This window comes from Mustelus asterias, chromosome 15 (genome assembly GCF_964213995.1).
Source record: "Mustelus asterias chromosome 15, sMusAst1.hap1.1, whole genome shotgun sequence".
In the NCBI taxonomy this organism is placed as follows: domain Eukaryota; kingdom Metazoa; phylum Chordata; class Chondrichthyes; order Carcharhiniformes; family Triakidae; genus Mustelus; species Mustelus asterias.
In genome coordinates, this window is record NC_135815.1 from 79,540,830 (window position 1) to 79,567,994 (window position 27,165).

Here is a 27,165-nt window from a genome sequence, read left to right on the forward strand (position 1 = left end):
CATCTTCAAAGAATTCCAATAGATTTGTCAAGCATAACAAATGTACTTCATGTACCTCATGTACTTAAATGTCTTCCCTGGAGTTGTCTAAGGTCACCTAGCAAAAGTGTGTAAGCCAGATCTGTCAGTGTCTCTCTCAAGTGGAAACCTTACTGGCTATCCAGTTTCAAGAAGCACTGGTTCAATGGATGTTATTTCTCTATCCTGTGTACATGTTCTGGGGAAATAACAGGGATCCAAGTGGACGTCTGTAGCATAGGAAATTTGACTTAGTTTGTAATTTATCTTTTGATGACGGACTGTGCTACTGATCCAATGTAGTTGATCCTTGGGTATCTGGACATTTCATTTTACTTTTCCAATCCCCATCTGTCAAAAATGGAGTTTAACAAGATATTGACTTGTTTCAACTGGGACATGTGTACATGCCAAATAAAAACACTGATAAAATGTCTTGCATGGATAGTTGATATTCTTGCCCCTACTTCAGTGAGCAACTATTGTGCAGAAGAATCCCTGAGTAGAAATTTGGCATGGGTTCTCCTGAATCCCTGCTATATCCATTTCTAGAGCAGTTCTGAAAATAACCATGATGTCACATCCTTGGCTCATTTGCAGCACTTGCACCCCTGCGAGAGGAGGTTGTGGGTGCAAGGCCAGCTACAGAACCTGGAGCACACAAACTCCAGCGCAACGCTGAGGCACTGCGGATCCTTGAGAGACTATCCTTCAGATGAGTTGTTCCAACCGAGGCACCATCTGCCCTCTCCGACTGACGTACAATTCCATTCAATATCTTAAAGAGAAGTTTGGGAGTTCTCCTGGTGCCCTGGCCAATATTTGTCCCACAGCCAACAGCTCTGAAACACATGATTTCATTTTCATTTATTCTGCTGTTTTGATCCTGTATAAATTTGCTGCTGCTTTCCTTGCATTACAGCAGTGAGTACACTTCAAAAGTGCCTTCATTAGCTCCAAATTGCTTTGAGTTGTCCTGAGGTCACGAAAGGCACTATATAAACATGAAAGATTTTTGGCCCATTCATCTTCAAAGGTATCTTTGGCAACCAACTTGTTTGAAACAGGATCTTAACATTGGGTCCCCAGCAATAGCATTCGCCTCTTGAGCTGTGGTGTTTCTGTTAAAGTCTAAAACCAATAGTTAGCATTTACTTAATGAGGCTACCATCTAACCTGTGTAACTATTTTTAATCATTTTGCAGGTGGGGACCAGAGTCTTCTGGAAAAATGCTTTACTAATTAAATCTTGTTGATCCTAGCAGTGACAGCTATATAGAAAATCATGGCTGCCAGTATTGGGTGCTATTGTCCATGGTTGTGTGAAACAGAGAGAAATTCTTACTTACTTTGTCGTAAGTACTACTGGTTACAGGGTTGCTTCAGTTTATTTAATGGTTAAACTTGCAATATAGTTTTGTAATGCTAATTCTGCGGTATATGTGGCCTCTGTGTGTCTACTGACATTTGATATCTGCACTGAAGCTCACTGTCAGCTTAAACATGGAGTCAAGGCTGAATTAAAATCAAAATGTTCAAAGTAAAACTTCCCTTATCTTGTTTATCAAAAGCGAGCAGCCCTGTAATTGTTCTCTGCAAGTCAGGTGCTTAGTCACAAATTAATCATTTGTGTTTCACGCTTGTTGAAGCTCTAAATTCCCCCACATTAATTTAGTCACCTTCAGATAGCTGGTCTGTGCTGAGGAAAAACTGCTTTATTAATGAAGCTTCCCTGTGCAATTTGTTGAAGTATCATCGGTAAGCAAGCAGGCAGCCAATTTAGTTGAGAGTAGAATGTGTTAATTATATGTTCGTACTTTGCTTATTGGTTACTTGTAATTCTAATTTTTTTTTAAATAAAGTGCATTCCACCTTAACATATTTGATTCATGTCAAGAGACCTTGGGTTCTTTTGAATAATGAAGGAATTTAATAATTGGAAGTTACTAATTCACAGGTTAGAATGCTCTGGGAAGCTGTAAAGAAAAATTGCACAATTGTGGCAGCTTGAGTTTTAAAGATGATTAATTGGAACCGTGACTCATTTTCCAAACATTTCAGATTTTTTTCTTGGGTGTGTATAAGTGATCCTGAAGGAGAGATTTTTTTTTGCAGGCAGACCGAAACCAGGCCACTTCAAGAACTGCTTCTGGTATTCTTCATGTTTCATTAATGATGTGGAATTATTCAAACACTTTATCTGCTTTTGCCATTTAAAATGCATTAGCTCTCTCACCACTCTAGTTTATTATGTAATACAGCTATTAATGAACATATTCACAAATTAATTTTAAAAACCTAAATGGGGGGGCAACTAAAATCAATATTATTACAGCGTTGGCAGAGGTGAAAAATAATTTGAGATGTGTTACCTTCAGTGACGCATTCAGTAACACCACAACTAAATGTAGCTTTTGATGCTGCATTGTTCTACCAGCACAGGAGACTATTATATCTGTATTTTCATAATTTAGAAAGGATACGTCAGAGTCACAGCCCATATGCCAGAGATTATAGTTTGGTCTGGATTTTGCAGCTAATAAAGGAAAAGCAGTTAGTGTTTGCCATCATTGCTCCATTGCCAGTGATAGCAATTTCTTAAATCTGGATTATTACATTTTGATTATAAATACTTCAGCGCCTTGTGGAATCAAAATTGTGGCGCGCCCTGCCTAGCAGCATTGTAGGAGTGTGTTCACCACCTAAACTGCAGCTGTTCAAGCAGAAAATCCACTCCCACTTCCTATTTGGAAAACTAGGATGGGTAATAAATGCTGGATTTGCCCTCCCCGAGAATGAATTTTGAAAAAAAGAGTAGGAATTGCTAGCTATGTTTCACAAATGCTCTTGCCTTGTTGGTACTCTAGAGAAGGTGACTTCATAGAATCCCTACAGTGCAGAAGGAGACCATTCAGCCCATTGACTCTGTACTGATCCTCAGACAGAGTATCTGAACCAGGCCCTCTTCCTGTAACCCCACACATTTATCCTACTAATCCCTCTAAGCTCCATATTTTGGGACACTAAGGGACAATTTAACATGGCCAATCCACCTAACCCGCACATCTTTGGACTGTGGGAGAAAACCGGAGTACTCGGAGGGAACCCACACGCACACGGAGATTTGATTTGATTCATTATTGTCACATGCATACAGTGAAAAGTACTGTTTCTAACGCACTAGACAAACAAAGCTTACCGTTCACAGAGAAGGAAATGAGAGAGTGCAGAATGTAGTGTTACAGTCATAGCTAGGATGTAGAGAAAGATCAACTTAGTGTGAGGGTAGGTTCTTTCAAAAGTCTGATGGCAGCAGGGAAGAAGCTGTCCTTGAGTCGGTTGGTACATGACTTAAGACTTGTGTATCTTTTTCCTGACGGAAGAAGGTGGAAGAGAGAATGTCCTTAATTTTGCTGGCTACTTTGCCAAGGCAGCAGGAAGTGTAGACAGAGTCAATGGATGGGAGGCTGGTTTGTGTGATGGATTGGCTACATTCACGATCTTTTGTAGTTTCATGCGGTCTTGGGCAGAGCAGGAGCCATACCAAAATGTGATACAACTAGAAAGAATGCTTTCTATGGTGCATCTGTAAAGGTTGGTGAGAGTCGTAGCTGACATGCCAAATTTCCTTAGTCTTCTGAGAAAGTAGAGGCGTTGGTGGGCTTTCTTAACTATAATGTCGGCATGGGGGGACCAGGACAGGTTGTTGGTGATCTGGACACCTAAAATCTTGAAGCTCTCTTAAAAACCTAAAGGGAGAGCAGGCAAACTGCATACAGACAGTGAGCCAAGCCCAGAATTGAACCTGGGTCCCTGGTGCTGTGAGGCAGCAGTGCTAACCATTTTGCCACCGTGTTAGAGATTTGTGAATCTGCATCTACACTATTGAACCCCTTCACAAAGCTGTTTCTATTTGTGGTTGAGATCAAAACTAGGGGCAATAAATATAAGAAAACCACTAAGAAATACAGGAAAGAATTCAGGAAAAGCTTATTTACTTGAGCATAATTAAAGTATTGAACCTGCTATCAAATGGAATAAGTGAAGATGCATTTAAGGGCACAATTTAGTACCTGTGGGAGAAAGGAATAGAAGGATTTGTCGGTAGGGTTATATGAAATAAGGTAACAGGCTTGTGTGGAGTATGAACACCATCAAAGAACATTTTCCCCAACTGCTCCATGTCTATGCTGTAAATTGTTATGTTTCATTTCTGGCAAAGGTGCAGCAAGTTTTGCGTATTTCAAACTTGTCACGGTTTTAGTAAGATTTCTTTGCCACATGCTGACAAGACAGAATGGTAAAATAGTCCTGTGAACTTCAAGCATATCAGCATCAAGCAATGTCTTGACTGAGGAAAGTCAGTTGATCTTGTACATTTTGTAAGCTGCTGACTCTAGGACTTTGCTTAAACATTAACTGATTTTACGTAGTGTATATTTTAAAATAAATGATCCTGAGTATGTTGAGCTCAGTAAGAAGTCTCACAACACCAGGTTAAAGTCCCAACAGGTTTATTTGGTAGCAAAAGTCACAGGCTTTCGGAGTGCTGCTCCTTCGTCAGATAAGTGGGAGTTCTGTCCACCAACAGGGCATATAAAGACACAAACTCAATTTACAAAATAATGATTGGAATGCGAGTCTTTATAGGTGATCAAGTCTTTGTCAAGGTACAGACAATGTGAGTGGAGAGAGCGTTAAGCACAGGTTAAAGAGATGTGTATTGTCTCCCGACAGGACAGTTAATGAGATTTTGCAAGCCCAGGCAAGTCGTGGGGGTTACAGATAGTGTGACATGAACCCAAGATCCCGGTTCAGGCCGTCCTCATGTGTGCGGAACTTGGCTATCAGTCTCTGCTCTGCGACTCTGCGTTGTCGTGTGTCATGAAGGCCGCCTTGGAGAACGCTTACCCGAAGATCAGAGGCTGAATGCCCGTGACCGCGGCTGCCTTTGTTTCATACTGATACGTGTGGCCTCACATTCATGGGGGGTGTACAGTTCTACTTCAGATCCTTAACCGTTGCGTAAGGAGGTAGGTGACAAACAGTGGCCGGGTTTCCTCCTCGTTTGTCCAGATATGCCTGTAATCCGAACACATCATGGCTTAAAGAAAGGATCATGAATTGTGGGCCTAGGTTAATACATAATTAATTATAACATGCATCTTTAACATCAAATCCTCACCTGAACAAGTTTCCACCCATCAGACTGGCCAAAGCCCAGCCACTCTCAAATGCATGTATCAGTTTCTCGACGTTGCAACCAGATTTTCGGGTGCAGCAGTAATGAAAATTGTTCTTTTGAACTTCTAATTGCAATGTTTTCATCATTCTTCCTCCCTGAGACCCTCTCTGCATTATCTGTTTATTTGAATCTAATTTTATAGCAAAATATGATTTAAAACCTTTAAATTGTAAGACTGAAAAGAAATGTGCTGATGTGGGTCTGACATTTCTCTCAGTCCTGATTATTTAGGTCCATTCAATGGTGGACCATGTGAGGCAGGGTGAAATGCTCCCCTATTTGACCATAATGTGTTCTTTTTTAGAGAATCTAAAGAGAAAGCACTTTGCTACTTTTGTAAGAGTCCCACTATTTATGCTTTGAGTTATAACAAATTTGTTCAGTTTTCTTAGGTTTAACAAAGAGCAAGAGAAGTTTATTGAAACTGCTTCCTAAACCAAAACTAGGCAAATCACAACCAATATTCATATAGCCACATGCATTTGTCTGGATCCGCACACACGCGCACACTCACACACTCGCTCACCAGTACAAATGGCAGAGTAAGAGAATAGGCTTATAAGGTTTTTTTTTACAGTTCATGAAGGTTAAAATAAAAGAGTGTGCAGTTAGCTGTTCTTTGGTTGATCTCGATGCTGTGGTTCCATGCTGTGGCCATTTTGTTCACTTGTCTTTCTGTGTGTAGTTGTATGGAGTGGATATCCATGTCTTTGCATTAGATTTTTCAGGATTTCAGGCTACTTTGCAAACCGGGCATAGCACTTTTGAAAGAAAGAGACAGAGAGGGAACATGGCTTCAAACAGCCTGTGTCCCTCTCTGGCTTGGTAAAAGGGTCTTTGAAGTACCTTTGCTGGGTGTATAGCCCAGATAAATTCCATCAGTTCATGTCTGCTGCAGTTATTACCTGTTTCAGATTTTGATGTCTCATCTTAGAAACATTTGAAAAGTCTCAGGATGATGTGAATCGACAGAGAATGGAATCTTTCACACCCCTCAGGAAGCGGACTGTCTTTGTTGCATTTGGTGAAATGCAAAATTGGATGTGTTGCAGTAGTCTGGGCAATTTTTCCATTGTGTGTTGGGGGACTCAGTTTTCAAACATTTCAGCAAGAAAAAAATAGAAATTGCATCTTAAAGCACGTCTTTGTAACAATACTAAGATGTAGCTTGTAAGATGGGCACAGATTCAGCCCCCAGGAGGATATTTCAGGCTGAAATAATAGTACATGTATGAGGTCCACATTTACAAGTAGGCAAGTATGTTTGAGTTCCAGTGAGAAATTTGAGACCTAATTACACTAATCACTGGAGACAGAATAGAGCTAACGTTTTGAGTCTGGATGACCCTTCACTAAGCTCTGACCAAGGGTCATCCCGACTCAAAACATTTACTCTATTCTCTCACCAGAGCTGCTGTCAGACCCTCTGGGATTTTACAGCATTTTCTGTTTGTTTCAGATTCCAACAACTGCAGTCATTTGCTTTGACACTAATCACAGTCTTGTTAATTCAATGCCTTGTCTCTTTCTCATTCAGGCTCACTGGAAGGTTGATTTAATTTTGAGTATCTCATTGATCGACAAGATGCTGAAGTTGTGTGTGTGTGTGTGTGTGGGGGGGTGTGTGTGTGTGGGGGGGTCCTTATCACACACCAAGTTGTCCTTTCCCCAAATGGAGATTCCCATGCGGCACTTTGGAACCAGACTTGCACTGTACTGGGAAAGCTGTATGAAACACGTGAGGAAGAGCAGGATGGCAGTGACCCAGTTTAGTTTGTCCAGAGGAAGCTGCTCTCGGCCCCCTATGGCTCTATCCCCAGTGAAATTAGCTAGAGATCATGTGGTGTGATGCCTGGCAGCTCCTGTCCTGAAATGACAGTCGGTCATGTCATAGGACCCAGTTTTGCAGATTTAAAGTGACCTCCCACCTGAAACAGGTAACAGCTTCAACTCTTGTGAAAATTGCAGCAAGTGGATTATTATTTTTGAGTCCATTCATGTTAATTTCATCAAGTTTAAATTGACCCAAGTGTCTTTGCCTCCTGTCTTGCTCTGGACAAAGTTACGCGTGTGGCAATGTTATGACTACGTTACTAGATTAATAAACCCAGAGGACACGAGTTCGAATCCCACCACTGCAGTTTGAGAATTTGAATAACATTTTCAAAAATCTGAAAATGAAATGGCTTTAGGGAAGAGAGGCATCACAAAATAAAATATGGCTCTGAGTCACAGGAGGAAATATTTGGACAGGTGACCAAAAGCTTTATCAAAGAGGTAGGTTTTAAGGATGCCTTAAAAGAGGAAAGTGTAAGAGAGACCATTGCAGTGGGTGAAATTTAAATTCAACTTATAAAATTTGGAATCCAAAGTGAGTCTAAGAATAGTGACCATCGCTTCTCGGCCTTTTGGCTAAGATCAAGTGTAGTATGGATTGGATGCTGCGTTTGGTCGAGGTCATTGGGTTACATTTAAGCTTCATGTTCATATGAAGCAATTTTTAAAAGCGGCATCTCGGCCTTTTGGCTAAGATGCAAATGAGATCAAGCCTTGGAGGAGGAAACCTCCCCCTCCTCCAATCAGCTTGGCTCATGTAGATCAGGCCCAAGACAGGAGTGTAGGCCCTGTCTTGTCAGCCTGGATCAGAAATGTCTCAACTTGTTGAGATTCTGAATTGGACTTGATTTGATTGAATTGGAATAAAAATACAAAAAAAAAATCTAGGCCTTTTGGCTAAGATGCAAATGAGATCAAGCCTTGGAGGAGGTGCAATGCCTACTCCTATCAGCTTGGATCATGTAGATCAAGCCCAAGACAGGAGCTGAGAGCCTTGTCTTGTCAGCTTGGATCGGGAATGTCTCACTTGATGAGACTCTGAATTGGACTTGATTGGATTGAATTGGATATAAACAAAAAAAAATAGAGACCATGAAACAATTAATCAATTGTTGTAAAAATCCTTCCATTTCATTAATGTCCTTTTAGGGAAAGAAATTTTCTGTCCTTATCTGATCTGGCCTATATATGACTCAGACCCACAGTACAGTGGTTGATCCTTAACTGCCCACTGAAATGTCTTGAAAACCCACTCAGATCAAGGGTAATTAGGGATGGGTAACAAATGCTGGCCTTCCCTTTGATGCTTTCATCCCATGAAACAATTTTACTAAGAGCATGGGTGATGGGTGCATAATATTTGGTGTAAGTTGAGACATGGGCAGCAGAGTTTTGGGTAACTTTACATTTATGGAGGATAGAATATGAGAATATGAGAGGCCACTCATATTATAAGAATAATGAAGATGGGAGGTAACAAAGTCAAGAATGAGGATTCTGGCAGTAGAAGAGCTGTGGCAGGACACAGATTGACAATGTCATGGAGGTGGGAATCAGCAGTCTTAGTGATATGCAGTTGAAGCCTCATCTCTCCAGTTCAAGTATTTCATCAAGATTGTGAATATTTCCAGGGTAAGTTGTATAACATTTTCAGGGTAAGTATCTCAGAAAATTCCACATATCTAGCCTAAGTCTCCGACGTGCAGTGTTTGGGACAATTTCAAGAGGGGTGAAGGTAGCGATGGCTGTTATCATGGGCATCCATGTGGAAACTGATATGTTTTCGGATGATGGTGCTGAAGGACAGCAAGGAGATGAGAAATAGGAGGGGGTCCAAGGATAGGTCCCTGAGGGATACCAGAAATAGCTGGAGGAATAGGAAGAGAAGTTATTAATGACAGTTCTCTGGTTATCAGCGGATGGATAAGAATGGAACCAGATGATTGCAGCCTAACCCAGCTGGATGGTGGAGCGGCAATGGGGAAGGATGATGTGATAAGCTGTGACGCAGGTCAAGAAGAGTGAGGAAGGTTAGTTTGACTTTGTCCTCATCACATGGGTCGGTGGACCCACCCATCCAGTGTGCTAGTATTTTCTGAGAAAGGTGTAATGGACCCCTGGCTCGGCGTACTGTGCGAGTATTCTGGACTTGCTGATTTCATTCTGTAGCATGTGCTGCCATTCCTAACAACATGCAACTGGTACATCAGATTTTAAATACTTGTAGGGCAAAAACGAAGAAGAGCTGGCAGAACACGGAGCCTGACATGAGCCTGAAATTCTCCAACTGGGGACTAATCATCACCTCACTGGCGTCTCATCAAAGGCAGAGCCATTCTTCCCATTAATTCTGATGAATGTTTTTGTGTTGGCAAGTGACATGGGGTGGATTGGGACAGTTAGGTGGCTTGTAAAGGTTTTTTGCCCTGGTTAAGTGGTTCGCAGACAAAAAAGTTTGAGAACCACCAACATATGTCATTTGTAACTTTGATACAAGCCCTTCTGATACTATGGCAGGTACAGATACCCGATTGGACCGGCAATAAATGTTGGTTTTAATCAAGTCCAGCCCTATTCTAAGAATAGATGAGCCATTAAAAAAAAATCAAGAACATTGGTTTCTTGTGTGATTTGAAGATAAACTTAGCCTCCCACTGAAATGAACTCTTAATTTCCTTGCTAGAATCTGTTAAAGATACCAGGGACGCGATGAGGAAAAATACATACTTGACCCGGAGAGTTTTGGTTTAGATGGCACTGCATGGTGGTGGAAACAGATATCATTGTAATTTTCAAATGGGAATTGGATATACATATTGCAAAGGGAAAATTTGCAAGGTTTTAGGAAGAGCAGAGGAGTGGGATTAATTGGATCAGTGCTTCAAAGTGCATTTTGGTGCTTACAATAGATGCTTTAAGTAAATCAACTGCTGGTGTTTGCATGCAGGGAATGTGTGTGTAGAGGTTGCGGCTTCAGAAAATATTGGATCAAATCAGGGCAGGATGATATGGCAATGATGTGTGTTGCTTCAGTTGCTGATGTACTTTGATAGGGTGTGCCATCTAGTGGCAAGAGCTGGATGTTCACAATGTGTAATTCACTCATGAATTTTTTCAGTGTTTTGAATTTGAATCTAAGATTTAGAGCGTTCATTACTTTGCCATAAATTTGGCAGGTTTTATTTTGTAATTTTCACTAAATATGAATATTCACAAAATATGCACCTGTGGAGTCCTGTATGCATCCAGTTGGTTTATTATTGGGTCCTGGCTTCATAGAATAAAATCATAGAATCCCTATAGTACAGAAGGAGGTCATTCGGCCCATTGAGTCTGTACCAACCAGAATCCCACCCAGGTCCTATTTCCATAATCCCACACATTTACCCTGCTAATCTCCGACACTAGGGCCAATTTAGCAGAGCCAAACAACCTAACCCGCACATTTTTGGACTACGGGAGGAAACCAGCGCACCCGGAGGTCACCCACACAGACATGGGGAGAAAAAGTGCAAACTCCACACAGACAGTGACCTGAGACCAGAATTGAACCTGGGTCCCTGGCACTGAGGCAGCGATGCTAACCACTGTGCCACCGCACCACCCATGTGAGGCAATTCCACAGATGCAGTCATTTGCTAACCGTGAAGCTCTAACTAACATTTGGCACAGGTTTGCAGGATATGTTTTTATGGAAATAGAACAATCCCAGATCCCATGCCCCCATGTCCTTTAACTGCCTACTCCCTGATCACGTTTAGCTCCTATTCCCTGGCTCCTTCAAATGCATTTTGAAGGTTACTGTTACTTGGTTACTGTTGTATTACTGCCCTATTGAAAATCCTTCACTGACTCTCTCTGTTTTCATGCTGCTTGTCCAAGTCTCCACTCTGCTCTGACTGTTAGAAAGATTTGCAAGTATGGAAAAGAGGAGATGACAAAAGCAAGAGGTGAGACAAAAGTGAGGGAAAACGAGTGGAAGTGAAAAAGAGTGAGGAAAAAGTAGGAGAAACAGAGCATGTGAGAGAAAGCTCCTACATCATCTCAAACTAATTTAAAGTTTTAGAACATAGAACATAGAACATTACAGCGCAGAACAGGCCCTTCGGCCCACGATGTTGCACCGACCAGTTAAAAAAAAAAACTGTGACCCTCCAACCTAAACCAATTTCTTTTCGTCCATGAACCTATCTACGGATCTCTTAAACGCCCCCAAACTAGGCGCATTTACTACTGATGCTGGCAGGGCATTCCAATCCCTCACCACCCTCTGGGTAAAGAACCTACCCCTGACATCGGTTCTATAACTACCCCCCCTCAATTTTCCCACCAACTGCATGAGTCACAGAATGGTTATAATCACAGGAGGCCATTCAGCCCATCATGGCTGGGTCAGCTCACTGCAAGAGCAACTTTCCTAGTCCCAACTCCCCTCCCTTTTCTCCGTAGCCCTGAACATGTTTCCTCTTCAGATTGTTACCCAATTCCCTTTGGAAAGCCACGGTTGAATCTGCCTCCATCAGGCTGTTGGTCACAACTCTTGCACAGTGTCAGTTAACTGCTTTGTAATACAGCCACAAGGAAGTTTCAATGCTTACCACAATGTAAGTGACGGAATTCATCAAACTACACCTGAACTACATCCACTATGGCATTTGATGGAGCAGGATGTAGGGTGGCACTCGTCTCCTAGATGGAACACAATGTAGAATGAGAAGTGACCCTTAATGGGAAACTAGGAAAATTATGTTGGGAGAAAAAGGAAATGTCAGATCTTGCATCAAGTAGTTCTCCAAGGGCCTGATTTTAACTCCAGGCTGGGAGTTATGCTGGTAGGGGTAGAGGGTAAGGACAGGCCAAGGCTGAGGATAAATTACCTATCCCTCTGCAAAATGAAGTCAAGGAAACTTCCAACTCCTGTGCCTCATCTGCAAAGGTCTCTTTGGCTAGTTGGTGTCTCCTGCCAAGACTGGGCCCAGTATGCAAAAGCAGAATTTCTGGCAACAGGCCACTGCCTTCAGACCTCTGAACCGTGGCTGCTCACAAGCATATACCACCACAGAGGTAAGTGATCCAGAGGGGTGTTCAAAGTGGATAAGGAGCGAAGCCACAGCAAGAGAATCCAATGCTTTCTCATGCGGCCTGAAGGAGCACAGTCGCTGAAGGTCAGCATGCAGGTGAAGCAGGCGGTAAGGAAGGCAAATGGTATGTTTGCCTTCATTGTGAGAGGTTTTGAGTACAGGAACAGGGATGTGTTGCAATTATACAGCATCTTGGTGAGGCCACACTTACGAGTATTGTGTGCATTTTTGGTCTCCTTTTCTGGACCACTGCAGTCCATGTGGTGTAGGTACAACAGCAATACTGTTAAAGAGGGTGTTCCCATGCATCTGTTGCCCTTGTCCTTCTAGGTGGTAGAAGTTATAGGTTTGGAAGATGTTGCCAAAGTAGCAGAGGTGAATTGTTGCAATGCATCTTGTAGATGGTACACTGGTGCCACTGTGCAGCAGTTGTGGAGGTGTTACATAAAGGTAGTTTTCAATGATCTATATTTGTATTTCTAAGTTTAATTTTGTATTTGAAAGGTTAATTACTTCAGTTTGGTTTAGATGCATACATGCTAATTAGGTTTACAATGTGAAAGCAAAGGCTGGTGCTTAGCAACCAGGGGCCACCCTAGGACAGGAAGAACCTTTTGAGTTAATTGTAAGCTAGAGCCAGGAGAAACTGGACAGCACAAGGGAGCTGCAGAGAGCAGACTTTCCAAAAGGACAAAAGGCAAGTCCCAAAAATCAAGCAGGGGGACAAAAAGAATGCCTCAGAAAGACAGATAAATTAAAGGAAAAACAAGAAGTTGAACAAAGTCCTGTTGGGATGAAGTTGAAGTAAAACAAGTGCTCTGAGCTAAAGAGACAGCTGTAAGGATCAAGTTAGCTGGATAAGAAGCTAGACATCCAAGGTAAATCAAAAGTTTGCTGACACTATACTTTATTGATGATCGAGAGTAGACTGATGGGATGGTCACTGGCCGTGTTAGATTTGTCCTGCTTTGTCTGGACTTACCTGGACAATGTGTCACATTGGCAGGTAGATACAAGTGTTATAGCTGTATTGGAATAGTTTGGCTAGGGATGTGGCTAATTCTGGAGCACAAGACCTCTCTGCTAGAATATTGTCAGAGCCCGTAGCCCTTGCAATATCCCATGCCTACAGTGGATTTTTGCAGTAATTTCATTGCGATGTTAATGCAAGCCTACTTGTGACTAATAAACAAACATTAAACTTCAAATATCCCATGCCTACAGCTGTTTCTTGATATCATGTGGAATTAATCGAATTGGCTGTGATGAGATCAGGAGCCAGGTAGTTGTATTCTTGCAACTAGTTCAACTTCAGTTCAACTAAAGCTTGTGCAGGGAACGGAATAGGATGGGGGTGGAAGGCCCTAGTTAGATTTTGGCAAAGGAGCAATATCGCTGCTCATTCTCTTGGTCAGGAAAATTGTGCCCAAACGAACGAACAAAAGATTCTGCAATGTCACTCACGGCTCAGTACCAATACTCTCAATCTGGACTCAGAAGATTGCAGGATCGAGTCCTGCTCCAGTGGCTTCAACACACAATCCAGGCTGATAGTCTCAGTAGTACTTGGGGCGTGCTGCAGGTGACATTTTTCAGATGAGGTATTAAACCAAAGTCCCATCTGCCCTCTCAAGTGGACACGAAAGATACAAGGTGGGATTTTCCAGCTATGCGTGCCCCAAAAGGCTGGAAATTCCCACTCCAAGGTCAACGGACCTTTAAATTATCCTGAATTTTCTGTGATTCCTATGACAGGTGCGACCAGAAAATCTCACCCACGATTTCTCCAGTTTGAAGAAAAACAGGGGAATTTTCACTAGTGTCGTGGCAAACATTGATCTCTCAACTAACCACCAAAAGAGATGACTTGATCACTGCTGTCATGTTTCCTACATTACCTCAATCCTGAGGCATTGAATAAATGCAAATTCGTTTTACTAATAGAAACAGTGCTTTTTTAAAAAAAAAAATTCTTTACATTATTTTTATTTTCCCTTTGTTTCTATTTACCATTTCTTGTTCCAGAGCCTTTAGTAATGGTGAACCAGAGGTAGAAAGGACCTTTTGTAAACCAGGCCAGGGAACACCAGTGCAGCAGAAAGTAACTGTTCCGATTAACCAGACGCTAACACACACTCTTCAAACCACACCCAGATTTAACAAAACTCACAAGAAATTGGTAATATCTCACTAAAAAAAAAATCAGGTCATCAATAGATTAGATTGGGTCGCTTGAATACACAGCATAACGGATCGAGAAGGCATCAATAACTAACTGAGTACATCCAATAGGTCATTGTTTTACTGACTGTTCCCCTTTGCTTGCTTCACTGAAGAGGTAACTTTGAACTGCAAAGTCAATTTGAATGTCCAACAAATCAATGATACAAAAAAAAAGGCCAGGCCATGATTCTGAATGAAGGAACTGTCACACATGTGCTATGTGAACATTTTAATTTATTCTTTTAAATTTTTTGTTTCAAGCCTCGAGTGCTCGCAACTTCAGTAAAATTGTCTTCGCATTCATGCACAAGGAAATCGCTGACTTGCTTGCTTATAATTACTAATACTGCACTCGAGAACATCCACCAAATGAAACAGTGCAGGCACACCTGTTAAAGGCAATAATGGAAGAAACAGTACAACAGGCAATTCCAGATTGAGCTCGGCCCACTGGACACGAGCAAGATCACAGAATGTCGAGTGCAAACAAATAACAATGCAGGCTCAAAATGTTAATCCTTTGAGGAGCAGGCAAATACATCATATTAAAGAAATCTATCTTTAAAAAAAAAGCTGATCAGGTAACAGACAAACATCCTTTCAGTTAAACACGTTCTTAATAAAGTAAATAAGGTGTGTTTTATAAAGACAAAGACTAATGCCATTACCATAATAAACACTAATCAGGTATATGGGCAGAGTTATTAAACAAAAACATATCGGCTTAGATTGCAAACGCTGCCCATCATGATAACTTGTAGGCACTTGATATTCTAAGCTTTGGGTTCATTTGGAGGAGGAATCTTCACATCAGAGGGCTCCACCCCCCAGATCTCTCTGGCATACTGCTTGATGGTTCTATCACTTGAGAACTTGCCAGAGTTTGCGATGTTTTTAATAACCATCTTGGTCCATTCCCTTGAATTCTGTGAACAAAGCACAAAACTGATTTGCAAAACACGACCAGAAAAAAAAATCTTGGTGAAATACATGACAGGAGTGGCATCGTGCTGGGCCACAGGTGGATGGAAGGAAGCAGCACCGTTGCCAGGGCACAGGCTGAAACAGTACTGATGCCAAACAGAAACAGGCCAGATGCTGAAAAAGGCACCAAGTCAGAGATTCTGACTGAGATACACATACAACCCTTCCATAATATTTATTCAGATAATTAATTCTGTCACAGACACAATTCGAATCAATACTTTTGGGGACATTGCATACAGGGGATTACAGATTTAATGATCACGATCACCAAGGGTGGCACATGGGCACAGTGGTTAGCACTGCTATCTCAGTGCCCGGGACTCGGGTTCAATTCCCAGCTCGGGTCACCGTCTGTGTGGAGTTTGCACGTTCTCCCCGTGTCTGCGTGGATTTCTTCCGAGTGTTGCGGTTTCCTCCAACAGTCCAAAGATGTACGGGTTAGGTGGATTGGCCGTGCTAAATTGTCCATTAGTGTCAGGGGGGTCGGCAGGATAAATATGTGGGGTTACGAAGATACGGCCTGGATGGGATCACTGTCAGTGCAGATTCAATGTGCCGAATGGCCTTATGCACTAAAGGGATTCTATTTATGTTGATCAGTACCTTAGAATGATCAATATCAGTGCTCTGAGTCAAAACATCTGATTGTATGCCATTACATTCAATGACTATTACAATATAGAATCCGACCACTGGTTCATCATATCAGTGCTAGTGTGTTTTCTTTACCAAGTCTAATTCTACCCTGGATCCTTTACTCCCGACACTATTACTGTTTGTGTTTTTCTTTTCTGCTTGCTGCAGTTAGAACACAAGAACTCGGAACAGGAGAAGGTAATTCAGCCCCGAGCTTTCTCCACCATTCAATAGGTTCATAGCTGATTTCATCTCGACCTCAACTCTGCTTTCCTGTCCATTCTCCATAATCCTTCATCCCTCCAATTAAAAATGTCTATCTCCTCAAATTTATTCAATTTACTACCATGCTCTGGGGTAGTGAATTCCACAGATTCACGCCCCTTTGAGAGAAGTAATTTCTCATGTTTTTAATCTGCTACTCTTTATTCTAAAACTATGATCTCTTGTTCTAGAATGCCCTACAAGAGGAAAGATCCTCTTTACGTCTACCGTATCCATCTCCTTTATCATCTTGTATATCTCAATTAGATCTCTCATTCTTCTAAATTCTAGACAGTATAGACCTAAACTGTTCAATCTCTCTTTATAAGACAAACCCCTCATCTCTGGAATCAATCTGGTGAACCACCTCTGAACCACCTCTAATGCAACTACATCCCTCCTCAAGTAAAGGGACCAAAACTGCGCACAGTACTACAGGTGTGGTCTCACTAATGCCTTGTACAGCTGCAGCAACACATTCCTACTTTTATATTTTATTCCTTTAGCAATGAATACCAAAATTCCATTTGCCTTTGCTACTACCTGCATATTCGTTTTTGCGATTCATGCATAAATACACCCAGATCACTCTGCACCGAAGCGCTCTGAAGTTTTTCTCCATTTAGATAAGTTGTCTTTCTATTTTTCTGACCTCACGCTTATCCATATTAAACTCGATCTGGCAAATTTTGGCCCATTCACCTAACCTATCCACATCCATTTGTAAATTTCTTGTTTCCTCATTACAACTTACTATCCCACCTATTCTTTGTGTCATCTGCAAATTTGACTATTGAACCTTTATCCTTGCACCCAAGTCATTAATATAGATTATAAATAGTTGGGGCCCCAAGGACCAAACCATGTGACACCCCACTAGTTACATGGTGTCAATCCGAGAAAGATCCATTTACCCTGACTCGCTGCTTTGGATCCCCAATATCCACTTTGCTCGTTACATCTTCAGAGAATTACAGCAAATTAGTCAAACATGATTTACCTTTCATAAAACCACGCTGACACCCAAATATCCAGTTATTACTTCCTTAGTCATGGATTCTAACAATTCCCAATGACAGATGTTAAACTAACTAGTCTGCAGTTTCCTACTTTCTGCCTCCCTCCCTTCTTGAATAACAGCTTTATATTAGATTTTCCAATCCACTGGGACCTTTCCTGCAACCAGGAATTTTGGAATATTATAACCAATGGATCCACTATCTCCACTGCCACTTCCTTTAAGACTCTAGGATGTAGGCCATCCGGCCCTGGGGACTTGTCTGCCTTCAATTCCAATAGTTTACTTAGGACTTTTTCCCCTTGGTGATGATTGTTTCAAGTTCCTTTCTTTTTATAGCCTCTGCATTACCTGTTACTTTGTGATAGCACTAGTGTTCTCACCAAGAAAACCGAGGCAAAATACTGATTTAGTGTCTCGCCGTTTCTATGTTCCCCACTATTAACTCCCCAGTCCCATTCTCCAAGAGACCAACATCCACTAGGGCCAAGTCTATCCTCATATCTATATAATTACCTTTGTTTAACTTCAGAATATTGTGGGGGACTCCAGTTTCTCACCTTCAAACTGAATTTGAAATTCTAGCATCACTCTTCCCTAGAGGATCCTTAACTACGAGATCATTAATTAATCCCACCTCATTACACAATACCAAATCCAGAATAGCCTGCTCTGGTTGGTTGCACAAAATATTGCTCCAAGAAATAATCTCTGATATATTCAATGAACTCTCCCTCAAGGCTGCCCTTGCCAATTTGATTAATCCAGTCTATATGCATATTAAAATCAACCATGATTATTGCCATACCTTTCTTACAAGCCTCCAGTATTTCCTGCTTTATACTGTACCCCATTGTGGAACTATTTTTTTTAGGGACCAATAGATTACTCCCACCAGGGTTTTCTTCCCCTTGCCATTTCTACCCAGATTTATTCCATGTCCTCCAGCACCTATATCACTCATAAACAAGCTTGATTGGAATACAGGCAATGAAGCCTGACTAAAAATGTGAAAAAAAAGGATTTAACCACCTTGCAAAACTCAAGGTTTACATTTCTTTCCAGAGGTAATCAGAATATTGAGTGGGTTAGGTGATCACCCTGGGAAATGAGTTCAAATCTAGTACTGACAGAGCTGATTAAAAATCACTTATTAGTTAACCATCACGATCTTATATGAAATTAATTTGCATTATTTCAATTCTGATCATAGACTGTACCTGGTGATTATCCATGCTCAACACTAATAATCCTCTCCGTGATGAGCACAAAACTCATTGATTAATGCAAATCCAATATGTGACCCCAGGCATTCAACTGGCATCCCTGCCGACCTCATTAGTTGCTTGATTGAGGGACTTCTGTTTCTCCCCCCCTCTACTTGGATATAACTTTAGAATTTTCTCCACATATCCCACCTTTATACTTCCTCTTCCACTGTCTGCCATATTCATATTTCGTTTCCTATTTAGGATGGTGATGTGCCTTTCTTGCTGGGTGGTATGGTATTTGTGACGCTAGACCGTAGCATCTGGGTATTGCCCTACCTTTCCTGAGTAGAGCAGTATCAGTGATAAACTGCCATAGCACTTCCTTCAATAAACTGGAGCCTGGCATTTATAACAACCCTGGTGCAGAGGGCAAACCACTCAATGGATACAATGGCTTTAGAGCACAGTAAATTGTGGGTATCATTAATGATGGACTGGGTGACCAATGATGGAAGGATGGGGGCGGAGCAGCTGGAGGTCACGCAAGGCAATCTCCCATACAATATAGTCCAGAGTTGACAAGCCAAGGAGTGATTCACCAGGTGTATTTGGAGACTGCATTAACACAGTAAGCCTTGTAGGAGCCTCACCTTATAAAGCTCACTAACTTTCTCTTGACTTTTGATGTATGCTTCGAAGTCAGCAAACACTTTAAACCTGAAAGAAATGAAAGCCAAGATTAAGTACCCAATACAGAGATCCTGCAAACAACCAATTCAAAGAGAAGGATTAAACAAACTAGTACTTAGACACAAATGCCAGATAGAAGCACATTGGTAATTAGAATAAATAATTCAGCTTATGTCATGTATGGCCAGGGTTTCAAATGAGAATTTTTTTTTTTAAATGTCAAAGAGCATTTGGTATATTTTCCCGTTTGATATTCCAGCTAAATTAATATCTAAAGGGATACAAAGTTATGAGATGGAGCTGAGTGAATCATAACTGGGGTGAAAACGGAGGAGAAAGTGGTTTCTCACATCAAACACACAATCGAAGAATGGAGCTGGCGGATCATAGATTCTAAAGTAAACATCTAGGCTAAAGATTTGGATATCTAATATGCAAGGTTTGTTATGTTTGAAATCTCAGTGGCTCTTGTTAAGGAGTAAATAATATAATGGGAGGAGGGACCTGTTGAAAGCACCTGAACAGAGCTGGGACAAATATCCTTATGGATTGGTTAACTAGTGCCTGGGAGGAGGGTTTAAATTAACTTAAGAAGGGGTTGAAATAAAGGTGCAAGGGGCGATTCTCCCAGCCTGCTGCGCCGCTCGAGCAGCACAGCGGGCCAGGAGACATCAGCGGAGGCCGTTTCACAGGCTTCCTGCTGGGTGCTCCGGCCTCCGCGAATCCCGCAGACTAAGATTTCCAGAGTTATCGTCTCCGTGGCGGAAACCAGCGCAGAGCTGGTTCCCATATGGAAATTGCAATTCCCATTTCATTAGTGGGCCTGGGACTGAAATCTCTGGGCTCGCTAGTGTCTCCCCCCCCACCGCCTGGAGTGCTTCACTCCAGCAGGGATAACTACTGCTCTCCACTAACGGAGAGCAGGTGGCCAACCTCGCTGGAGGGAAGAAAGGCCATTGACGACCACCCCCCCCAAACACCCAAGAGGTCACGGGCAAAAGGGTGCTCCTTGGGCAATGCCAATTGGTGGAGACGGGCGGGGTCCCGCTGCTGCTCTGCAATTGGGATCGCAGGCAGGAGGAGGGAAAGGGTGATCGGGGTCTGAGAGGCCAGCGATTGGGGGTATGGGACTGGCCAGCGATCTGGGGCCGGCAATGTGGGGCTACTCTGCGCATGAACTAATTTCAGCTCTGACAAAAATCGGCACATGCACAGTGGCCCACTCAGCACTATGCTGCCGACCTCAGGTGGGAATAGGCCCCACCCACAGATTTTCAGAGTGAATCATGCTGAAAAAACCAGCAGGATTTACTCGCATTTTCCCACAAATAGGGGACGTAGAATTTTCTTGGGAGAATCCTGGCCATAGCATTATAAAGTAGAAACTAGGTGCATGGAGGAAGGGGAGAGACTGGTGTTAAATATCATAGAAATCATAGAAACCCTACAGTGCAGAAGGAGGCCATTCGGTCCATCGAGTCTGCACCGACCACAATCCCAGGCCCTACCCCCACATATTTTACCCGCTATTCCCTCTAACCTACACATCCCAGGACTCTAAGGGGCAATTTTGTAAACTGGCCAATCAACCTAACCCGCACATCTTTGGACTGTGGGAGGAAACCGGAGCACCCGGAGGAAACCCACGCAGACACGAGGAGAATGTGCAAACTCCACACAGACAGTGACCCGAGCCGGGAATCGAACCCGGGACCCTGGAGCTGTGAAGCAGCAGTGCTAACCACTGTGCTACCGTGCCGCCCTTGCTCACAATGTTAGAAGGAGATTGTCATTGAGAGGTCAAAGGCAGAATCTGTTTAGAGTTAAGAAACAACAGTGTAGCTAAAATGCTTTTTGATGTACTTTACAGGCCACCAAACAGTGGGAAGGAACTAGAAAGGCTGATTTACAAATATATTACTGAGCTGCAAAAACAGAGGAATAAGGCAAAGAGGAATATAGAATAAAAATACTTCAACTGGAAGGCGGCTGATTTCAGCGAATTGAGAAGGGGACTGGTCTGGGTAAATTGTGGTCAAAGTTTGCCAGACAGAAACGTAACAGGAAAATGGACAGCTTTTGAAGAGATAGATAGATTGGGTGCGAGGAGGTTCTGGCCATAATCTTCCTACTCCTCCTTTGATGCCAAAGCAATGCAGGATTTCAAATGTTCAAAAAAAGGGGAGAATGATGAAGCTGTAACTTCAGGCCAATTAGCTTAATGTCAGTAGTGGGAGGTTTTTAGAAACTATGGGTGCGATCTTACTGGCTTGTCACGCCAGTCTCCACCAATGGGGACCAGATGTGATGGCCTCACTGGTGGGGACAGAGGCCAATGGAACCCCCCAGATGGTCGGGGGCAAGGCTGGAGAGTGCGATTGTGACTGGGAGCTTGCCCAAAAAATGAGCACGATTCTCTCCTGTTTTCACACTTGTTTAGCACTTAGAACTCTTTGGGTAAGATCGCCCTCTTTAAAGAGAAAATGAAGAGTCACTTGGATGAGCAAATAAGAGCCAACATAGATTTGTAATGGGCAAGTGTATACTTCATACAGTACCGGGACAACATTCAGGAATCTGCAGTTACGTAACAACTTAACATTTTTGTCACACAAGTATCAGACATCTCCTGAACTACATTGTGGGTGTATCACAGAACATAGGAGCAGGAGTAGGACATTTTGGCCCCTCAAGCCTGCTCCGCCATTCATTATCATGGCTGATCATCCAACTCAATAACCTGATGCCACCTTTCACCCACTCCTTTTGATCCCCTTCACCCCAAGAGTTGTATCTAACTCCACATGGACTGGAGCGGTTCAGGTGGTAGCTGACCAGCATTTTCTCAAGGGCATCAGGGATGAGTAACAAATGCTGGCCGTGCCGGCAAAAGTCAAACAATTCAATTTTCCATCTGCCATGGCTGGTTTTGAACTTTTTCTCTGGAGTACTCAGCCAGTAATGTAACTATGTCAGTGGGTAATCCATCAATAGCTTATCTATCTGATGCCAGTTACCTGTCATGGTGCATCAACATGCTAACAATGTCTTTAAACTGCTCTGGCTCTTTAGGGGAGAAGTATCCACAGCTGATCTGATCCATGGCTTGTCTCAGCTCTGGCAGCTTATCGAAGTAGTCTTTAGCATTGTACCTGCACAAGACAGAAAATCAAAGAGTAATTTGTGCACAAACTGTTCTTCCACAGGTGTAGTTAAGGAACTTTAGGAAGCGGAGGCGGCCATTTGGTCTACCAAGCTTTTTCATTCTTCATGACTGACAGGCGTCTCAACTTTACCCATCTTTGTACAGTAAGTTGCAGATAAACCATTTCCTGGGCTGTCTCTTAAGGGCCATTCAAAACAGACGAGGAATCAGAAACACCATAGAGGAAATACGAATCATTAACTTTCACAGAAATGTTCCTCCTGTAACCATGCAGGAGGATTACTGATTGGGACAGGTAACCTGGGAAATTGTTACCTACAATGGAAGTTTCAAATACTATTTTCAATTACTTCCATGGTGCAAACAGCAGACAGAAAAGAAGAGCAATGTGTTGATAAAATAAATTGCATTTATATAGTGCCATTCACAACTTGTGGATGCCCCAAAGAGCTTGACAACCAATGAAGCATTTTGGAAGTGAAGTCACGTAGGAAACATTGTAGCCAATTTGTGAGGTGCCAATTGAGGGATAAATCTGGCCATGGCACTGGACTAAGTTCCCCCACCTCTTCTTCCTCTATTGGTGCAGAGAGATAGTAGATAGAGATTTTATTTAATGACCCATCTAAATGACAATGGCACTTCAGACACAGTTACACGCCCTCAGTACTGCAGTGGAGTATCAACCTGGATTTTGTATTCAAGTCTCTGGAGTGGAGCTTGAATCCACGACCTTCTGATGCAGAGGCAGGGATGTGACGACCAAACCATGGCTGAGATCAAAGAGACAAAGGGATCTAAATTGCTGTGTTAAAACAAGTCATCACATTAATTTATTACCAACCCCTTTCTATCGAGTGCCTCGACATCTTCCACTCGCATCCCAAAGATGAAGAGGTTCTCCTCTCCAGCCTCTTCCGCCATTTCTACGTTGGCACCATCCATGGTTCCTATTGTCAGGGCTCCATTCAGCATAAACTTCATGTTCCCTGTGCCGGAGGCCTCTGTACCAGCTGTTGAAATCTGTTCAGACAGGTCGGATGCAGGGATCACTGTTACGAGAAGTGAAGGGAGAGGGAGAAAGCAGCATCAGCTTAGCTGTGTTTTTCAAAATGTTGACAATGTTTCATTTCTCTTGTTGAGTTGATTCTTTCAAATTATACCTACATACATTTATGTAGCATCTTCAACATGATAAAATGCCCTAGGGCTCTGCACAGACAAAGTGACACCAAGACATATCAGGAGATATTACAGCATGACCATAAACCTGGTCCAAGAGGTGGGTTTTCAGCAGGTTCTTAGAGGAGAGAAGCTTAGGGAGGGAATTCCAAGGCTCAGGGCCTAGACAGCCGAAGGCACAGCTGCCAAAGGTGGGGCGAAGGATACAAGACTTGGAGAAATGCTTGTATCAGTTCTTGTCAGTAGCTGTTTTGTCACATTAGATGAAGTTAAATTTATGTAGTCCTTTTTATAACCTCATACCATCCAAAAACACTTAACCAATTAAGTACTTTTGAAGTCAGATCACTGGAGGGAGATGCACATCTTTTTCATTTTTTGAAATTCGAATCAGGGAGATGAGATTAAATAGATTCCGGGGGGAGGGCGATCTTACCATTGTGCCCCACCGGCCGATGGGCACCCATTTCTAGCGCGAGGCTGAATAAATTTAAATATATTGAAATGCTGATTTACATGTAATTGATGAGCCTGAGACAGGGCCTACCGGGGGCCAGGATCCTGTGGGCTCTGCAGGCAATTAGTCTGGGTGGCAATATTTCAGGGTGGGATAGGACTCACGATCAATCTGCGATAGCTAGGGGATGGGGCCTGAGGGGGAAGTGCTGGGTCGAGGCCGGCTGCAGCAGCAGAGGCCTGACAGATTTCTCTCACTCTCTGACCTGGTTGCCATTGCGCATGTGCAGCCGCAGAAGTCTGCGCATGTGCAATAGTGCCCGCTGCTGCTACAGCAGGCTTGCTGACGATTTAAGCCCCATCCCCTACAGGTGAGGAATAGTTTAGCCCATTTTATTCCTGCACTAAGTGGATAAGATACTGGATTTGAACTTGCCCAAAAAACAGGTCAGAAACTCTCCCGTTTTCATGCCCATCAAGTTTTTTTTGGTAAGAATCCCCCCAGAGCACAGTCCACAATTGGATAGTTTGTGACTAGTTCGTGGAAACAGCAGGCCAAGAATGCTGAAGGATTTCTCATTCATACTTTGCTTGAGATTTGAAAATTTTTCAAACAGCTATATCAGAAGTCTTCCCTTAATTTATTTCCTCTAATGAGAGTCTAGAGCAAGGGGGCATAACCTTAAAATTTGAGCTAAGCCACTGAGAATGATGTCAGGATATAATTCTTCACAGAAAAAAAAAGAAAGTGGACGAAATCTGGAAATACTTCCCCTCAATCCCAAAAGCTGTTGAGGCTGGATCAGTTCAAAATGTTGAAACTGAGATTGGTGGACTTTAGGTTGTGGGACTAAAATGGATTAAGTTAGAATACAAAATCACAATGATCTAACTAATATGTAGAAACTCACCAGGCTATATGGCATATTTCTTATCCCCACTTGCTCTGCCATTATATTGTTAATATAAATTTACAGCCAAGAGTTTCTGAAACTGGCTCAGGAGAACCACTTCTCATAGTTTTTGTTCTCTCTCTGGCAATAGCCAACAAATTTCAATACATGCACAAGAGCATTCCATTCCTGTGACTCTGTCTGCGGTACCTTTCTCAGCCAGAGACACCCGGTAGTTCTCCAGGTAGATGACCTTCAGTCGGTCACCCACGATGGGGTCATTGTTAACAATATTTCCAACAGAAGTGATAAGTTTGATGATCATCTTGGCCATATGGTAGCCTGGAGCTGCCTGTAAATAACCAAGAAAACACATTTAAGCAGATAGCATAGCCCAGTTGTAGGAGAGACACAAAGCAGTTTCATCTGGAAAAATGGATACATGGACATATGAAAATAAGTCAGTCAGATGGTGAGCAGTCATGTATGTATGTGTATACATAAATATATTCAAACAAACACACATGTAATATATATATATATATAATATATCTTAGTAGCCTAAGTTACTATCTTTAGAAAACAGTAGGCCATTACCCCTCAAGTCTCTTTCGCCATTCAATTAAATCATAGGTGATCTGTACATTAATTCCACCATCCACTTTGATCCCATATTACAAAATTTATCAGCATCAGTTTTGAAATTCTCAATTGACGGAGACATGGCAGGTTTTTGGAGGAGTGTTCTAGATTGACACTGCCCTTTGTGTTTGGCAATGTTTCCCCAACATTGCCCCGGAAAGGCCAGTTCTAATTTTAAAGTAATTTCCTGCTTGTTCTGCACTTTTCACACTAGCTACCCCATCAAAACACTTAATCATCTGAAATACCTCAACAGATCACCCTTAATCTTCTATAGTTGGGGGGAGGGGGGGGCTCATAACTTAGCCCTTTTTATACCAACATCATTAATGCAAATCTGCACTACGCCCCTTCCAAAATCAATACATCTTCCGGGGGCGCAGTAGCCTGGCCAAGGCAGCACTCTAAATGGGATCTAACCAGTGTTTTACACAACCACAACAAATGTTCACCCCTTTGTATTGCAAGCCCTTTGGAGTTATTATAAATATGAATAACAGGAATACAAATGAAGATTAAATGACTAAAAACTGGTTTGCTCCCATGTTCGGATTGTAATTTGTCTGAATTCGCTCTGGTTGAGACAGGCAGCACACAAACGTCGTGCTGCTTCCTCATTTTCATGATTGCAGCGATATGCAACCAACGCTGCTATCTGGCTGAACCCTCAACAGGAAGCCCAGCAGCAAGCACGTATTCCAGCTAGCTTGAATCTCAAAGACAACCTACCTTTCAAGCATCTGCTGGTGACAGTCTCAGCAGGAATGGAGCAGTAAGAAGTGCCCCACGTAGAGAAACCGGGAAGAAAGAAGTCTCCAAGGTGTAAGGATATGGTGCTGGAGGTTTTACTCAAAAAGACTGACATGGAGGTGGCTTGTTTTCTCCAGGGGGCTTTCAATGGGCACCCTTAGAAGGGAGTAGCAGCAAATAGCCAGGGTGGTCAATTCACAGAGTCAGGCCCAAGCAGCAGCATTGCAGGTTCAATAACCAGTGGTCAAAGTCAATGAATGCAACATCACACGATACCTCCTACCCAATACAACACCAACCTCCCATGCTGCTCAGTGCAACATACCCCATCACTATTGCAATAACAGTTAGGACTCAGGTCTAATATTCAGATAATTCTTCAGCACCTCCAACATCATCACCCTCGCATCAACCTCTCAGCTTCCACATCACCCAAACAGTGCAATACAATCACTGATGTTTTTGCCTCTCTTGCAGGACAAGGTGGCTCTCAACAGGATAGAGAGCAGTGCATAACTGGAAGAGTGCAAACATGTCTGAATCACCATGGAATAGACTGTGCTCCACATCATGAAGTCAGCTTTAGTGGAGGCCATTGCATACATTACAGAGACCATTTAGGATTACATTGACCCTTAACTTCCATTGGACTGCCACTCAATGAACTTGCCCTCACTGAAATTGTGCAGCCCGACTCTCGCCCAACCCTCCTCACTCAAGCTGGGGGTAGAGGAAGGAGGAAGTTATGGGCATTATGTTTCTGATTTATGACCCTCTCCAAATCCCACATCATTCTCATCCTGCTAATTGGCATGAAATGCAAGCTGCTGACTGTGAAGGGCAAGATCTTCACCAGACCTCCAATAG

At 42.5% G+C, this 27,165-nt stretch overlaps 1 protein-coding gene and 1 non-coding gene across 2 annotated transcripts in view; one reads left to right on the forward strand and one right to left on the reverse strand.

The window, feature by feature from the left end:
* The first annotated feature begins 7,655 nt into the window (after positions 1-7,655).
* LOC144504918 (U2 spliceosomal RNA) lies at positions 7,656-7,848 on the forward strand. Its single transcript, XR_013499715.1, has one exon. It is a non-coding gene; the product is annotated as a U2 spliceosomal RNA (small nuclear RNA).
* Positions 7,849-14,172: 6,324 nt separating this feature from the next.
* The window catches only part of pygb (phosphorylase, glycogen; brain), a 91,645-nt gene continuing 78,652 nt past the window's right edge, over positions 14,173-27,165 (reverse strand). Inside the window, exons 16-20 of the mRNA XM_078230211.1 lie at positions 25,117-25,258; positions 23,220-23,427; positions 22,227-22,361; positions 19,170-19,236; positions 14,173-15,329 (exon numbers count right to left, since the gene is read on the reverse strand). Of these exons, the coding sequence (XP_078086337.1) occupies positions 15,177-15,329; positions 19,170-19,236; positions 22,227-22,361; positions 23,220-23,427; positions 25,117-25,258 (705 nt within the window). The 3' untranslated portion in view covers positions 14,173-15,176. The remainder of the gene's footprint in view (positions 15,330-19,169; positions 19,237-22,226; positions 22,362-23,219; positions 23,428-25,116; positions 25,259-27,165) is intronic.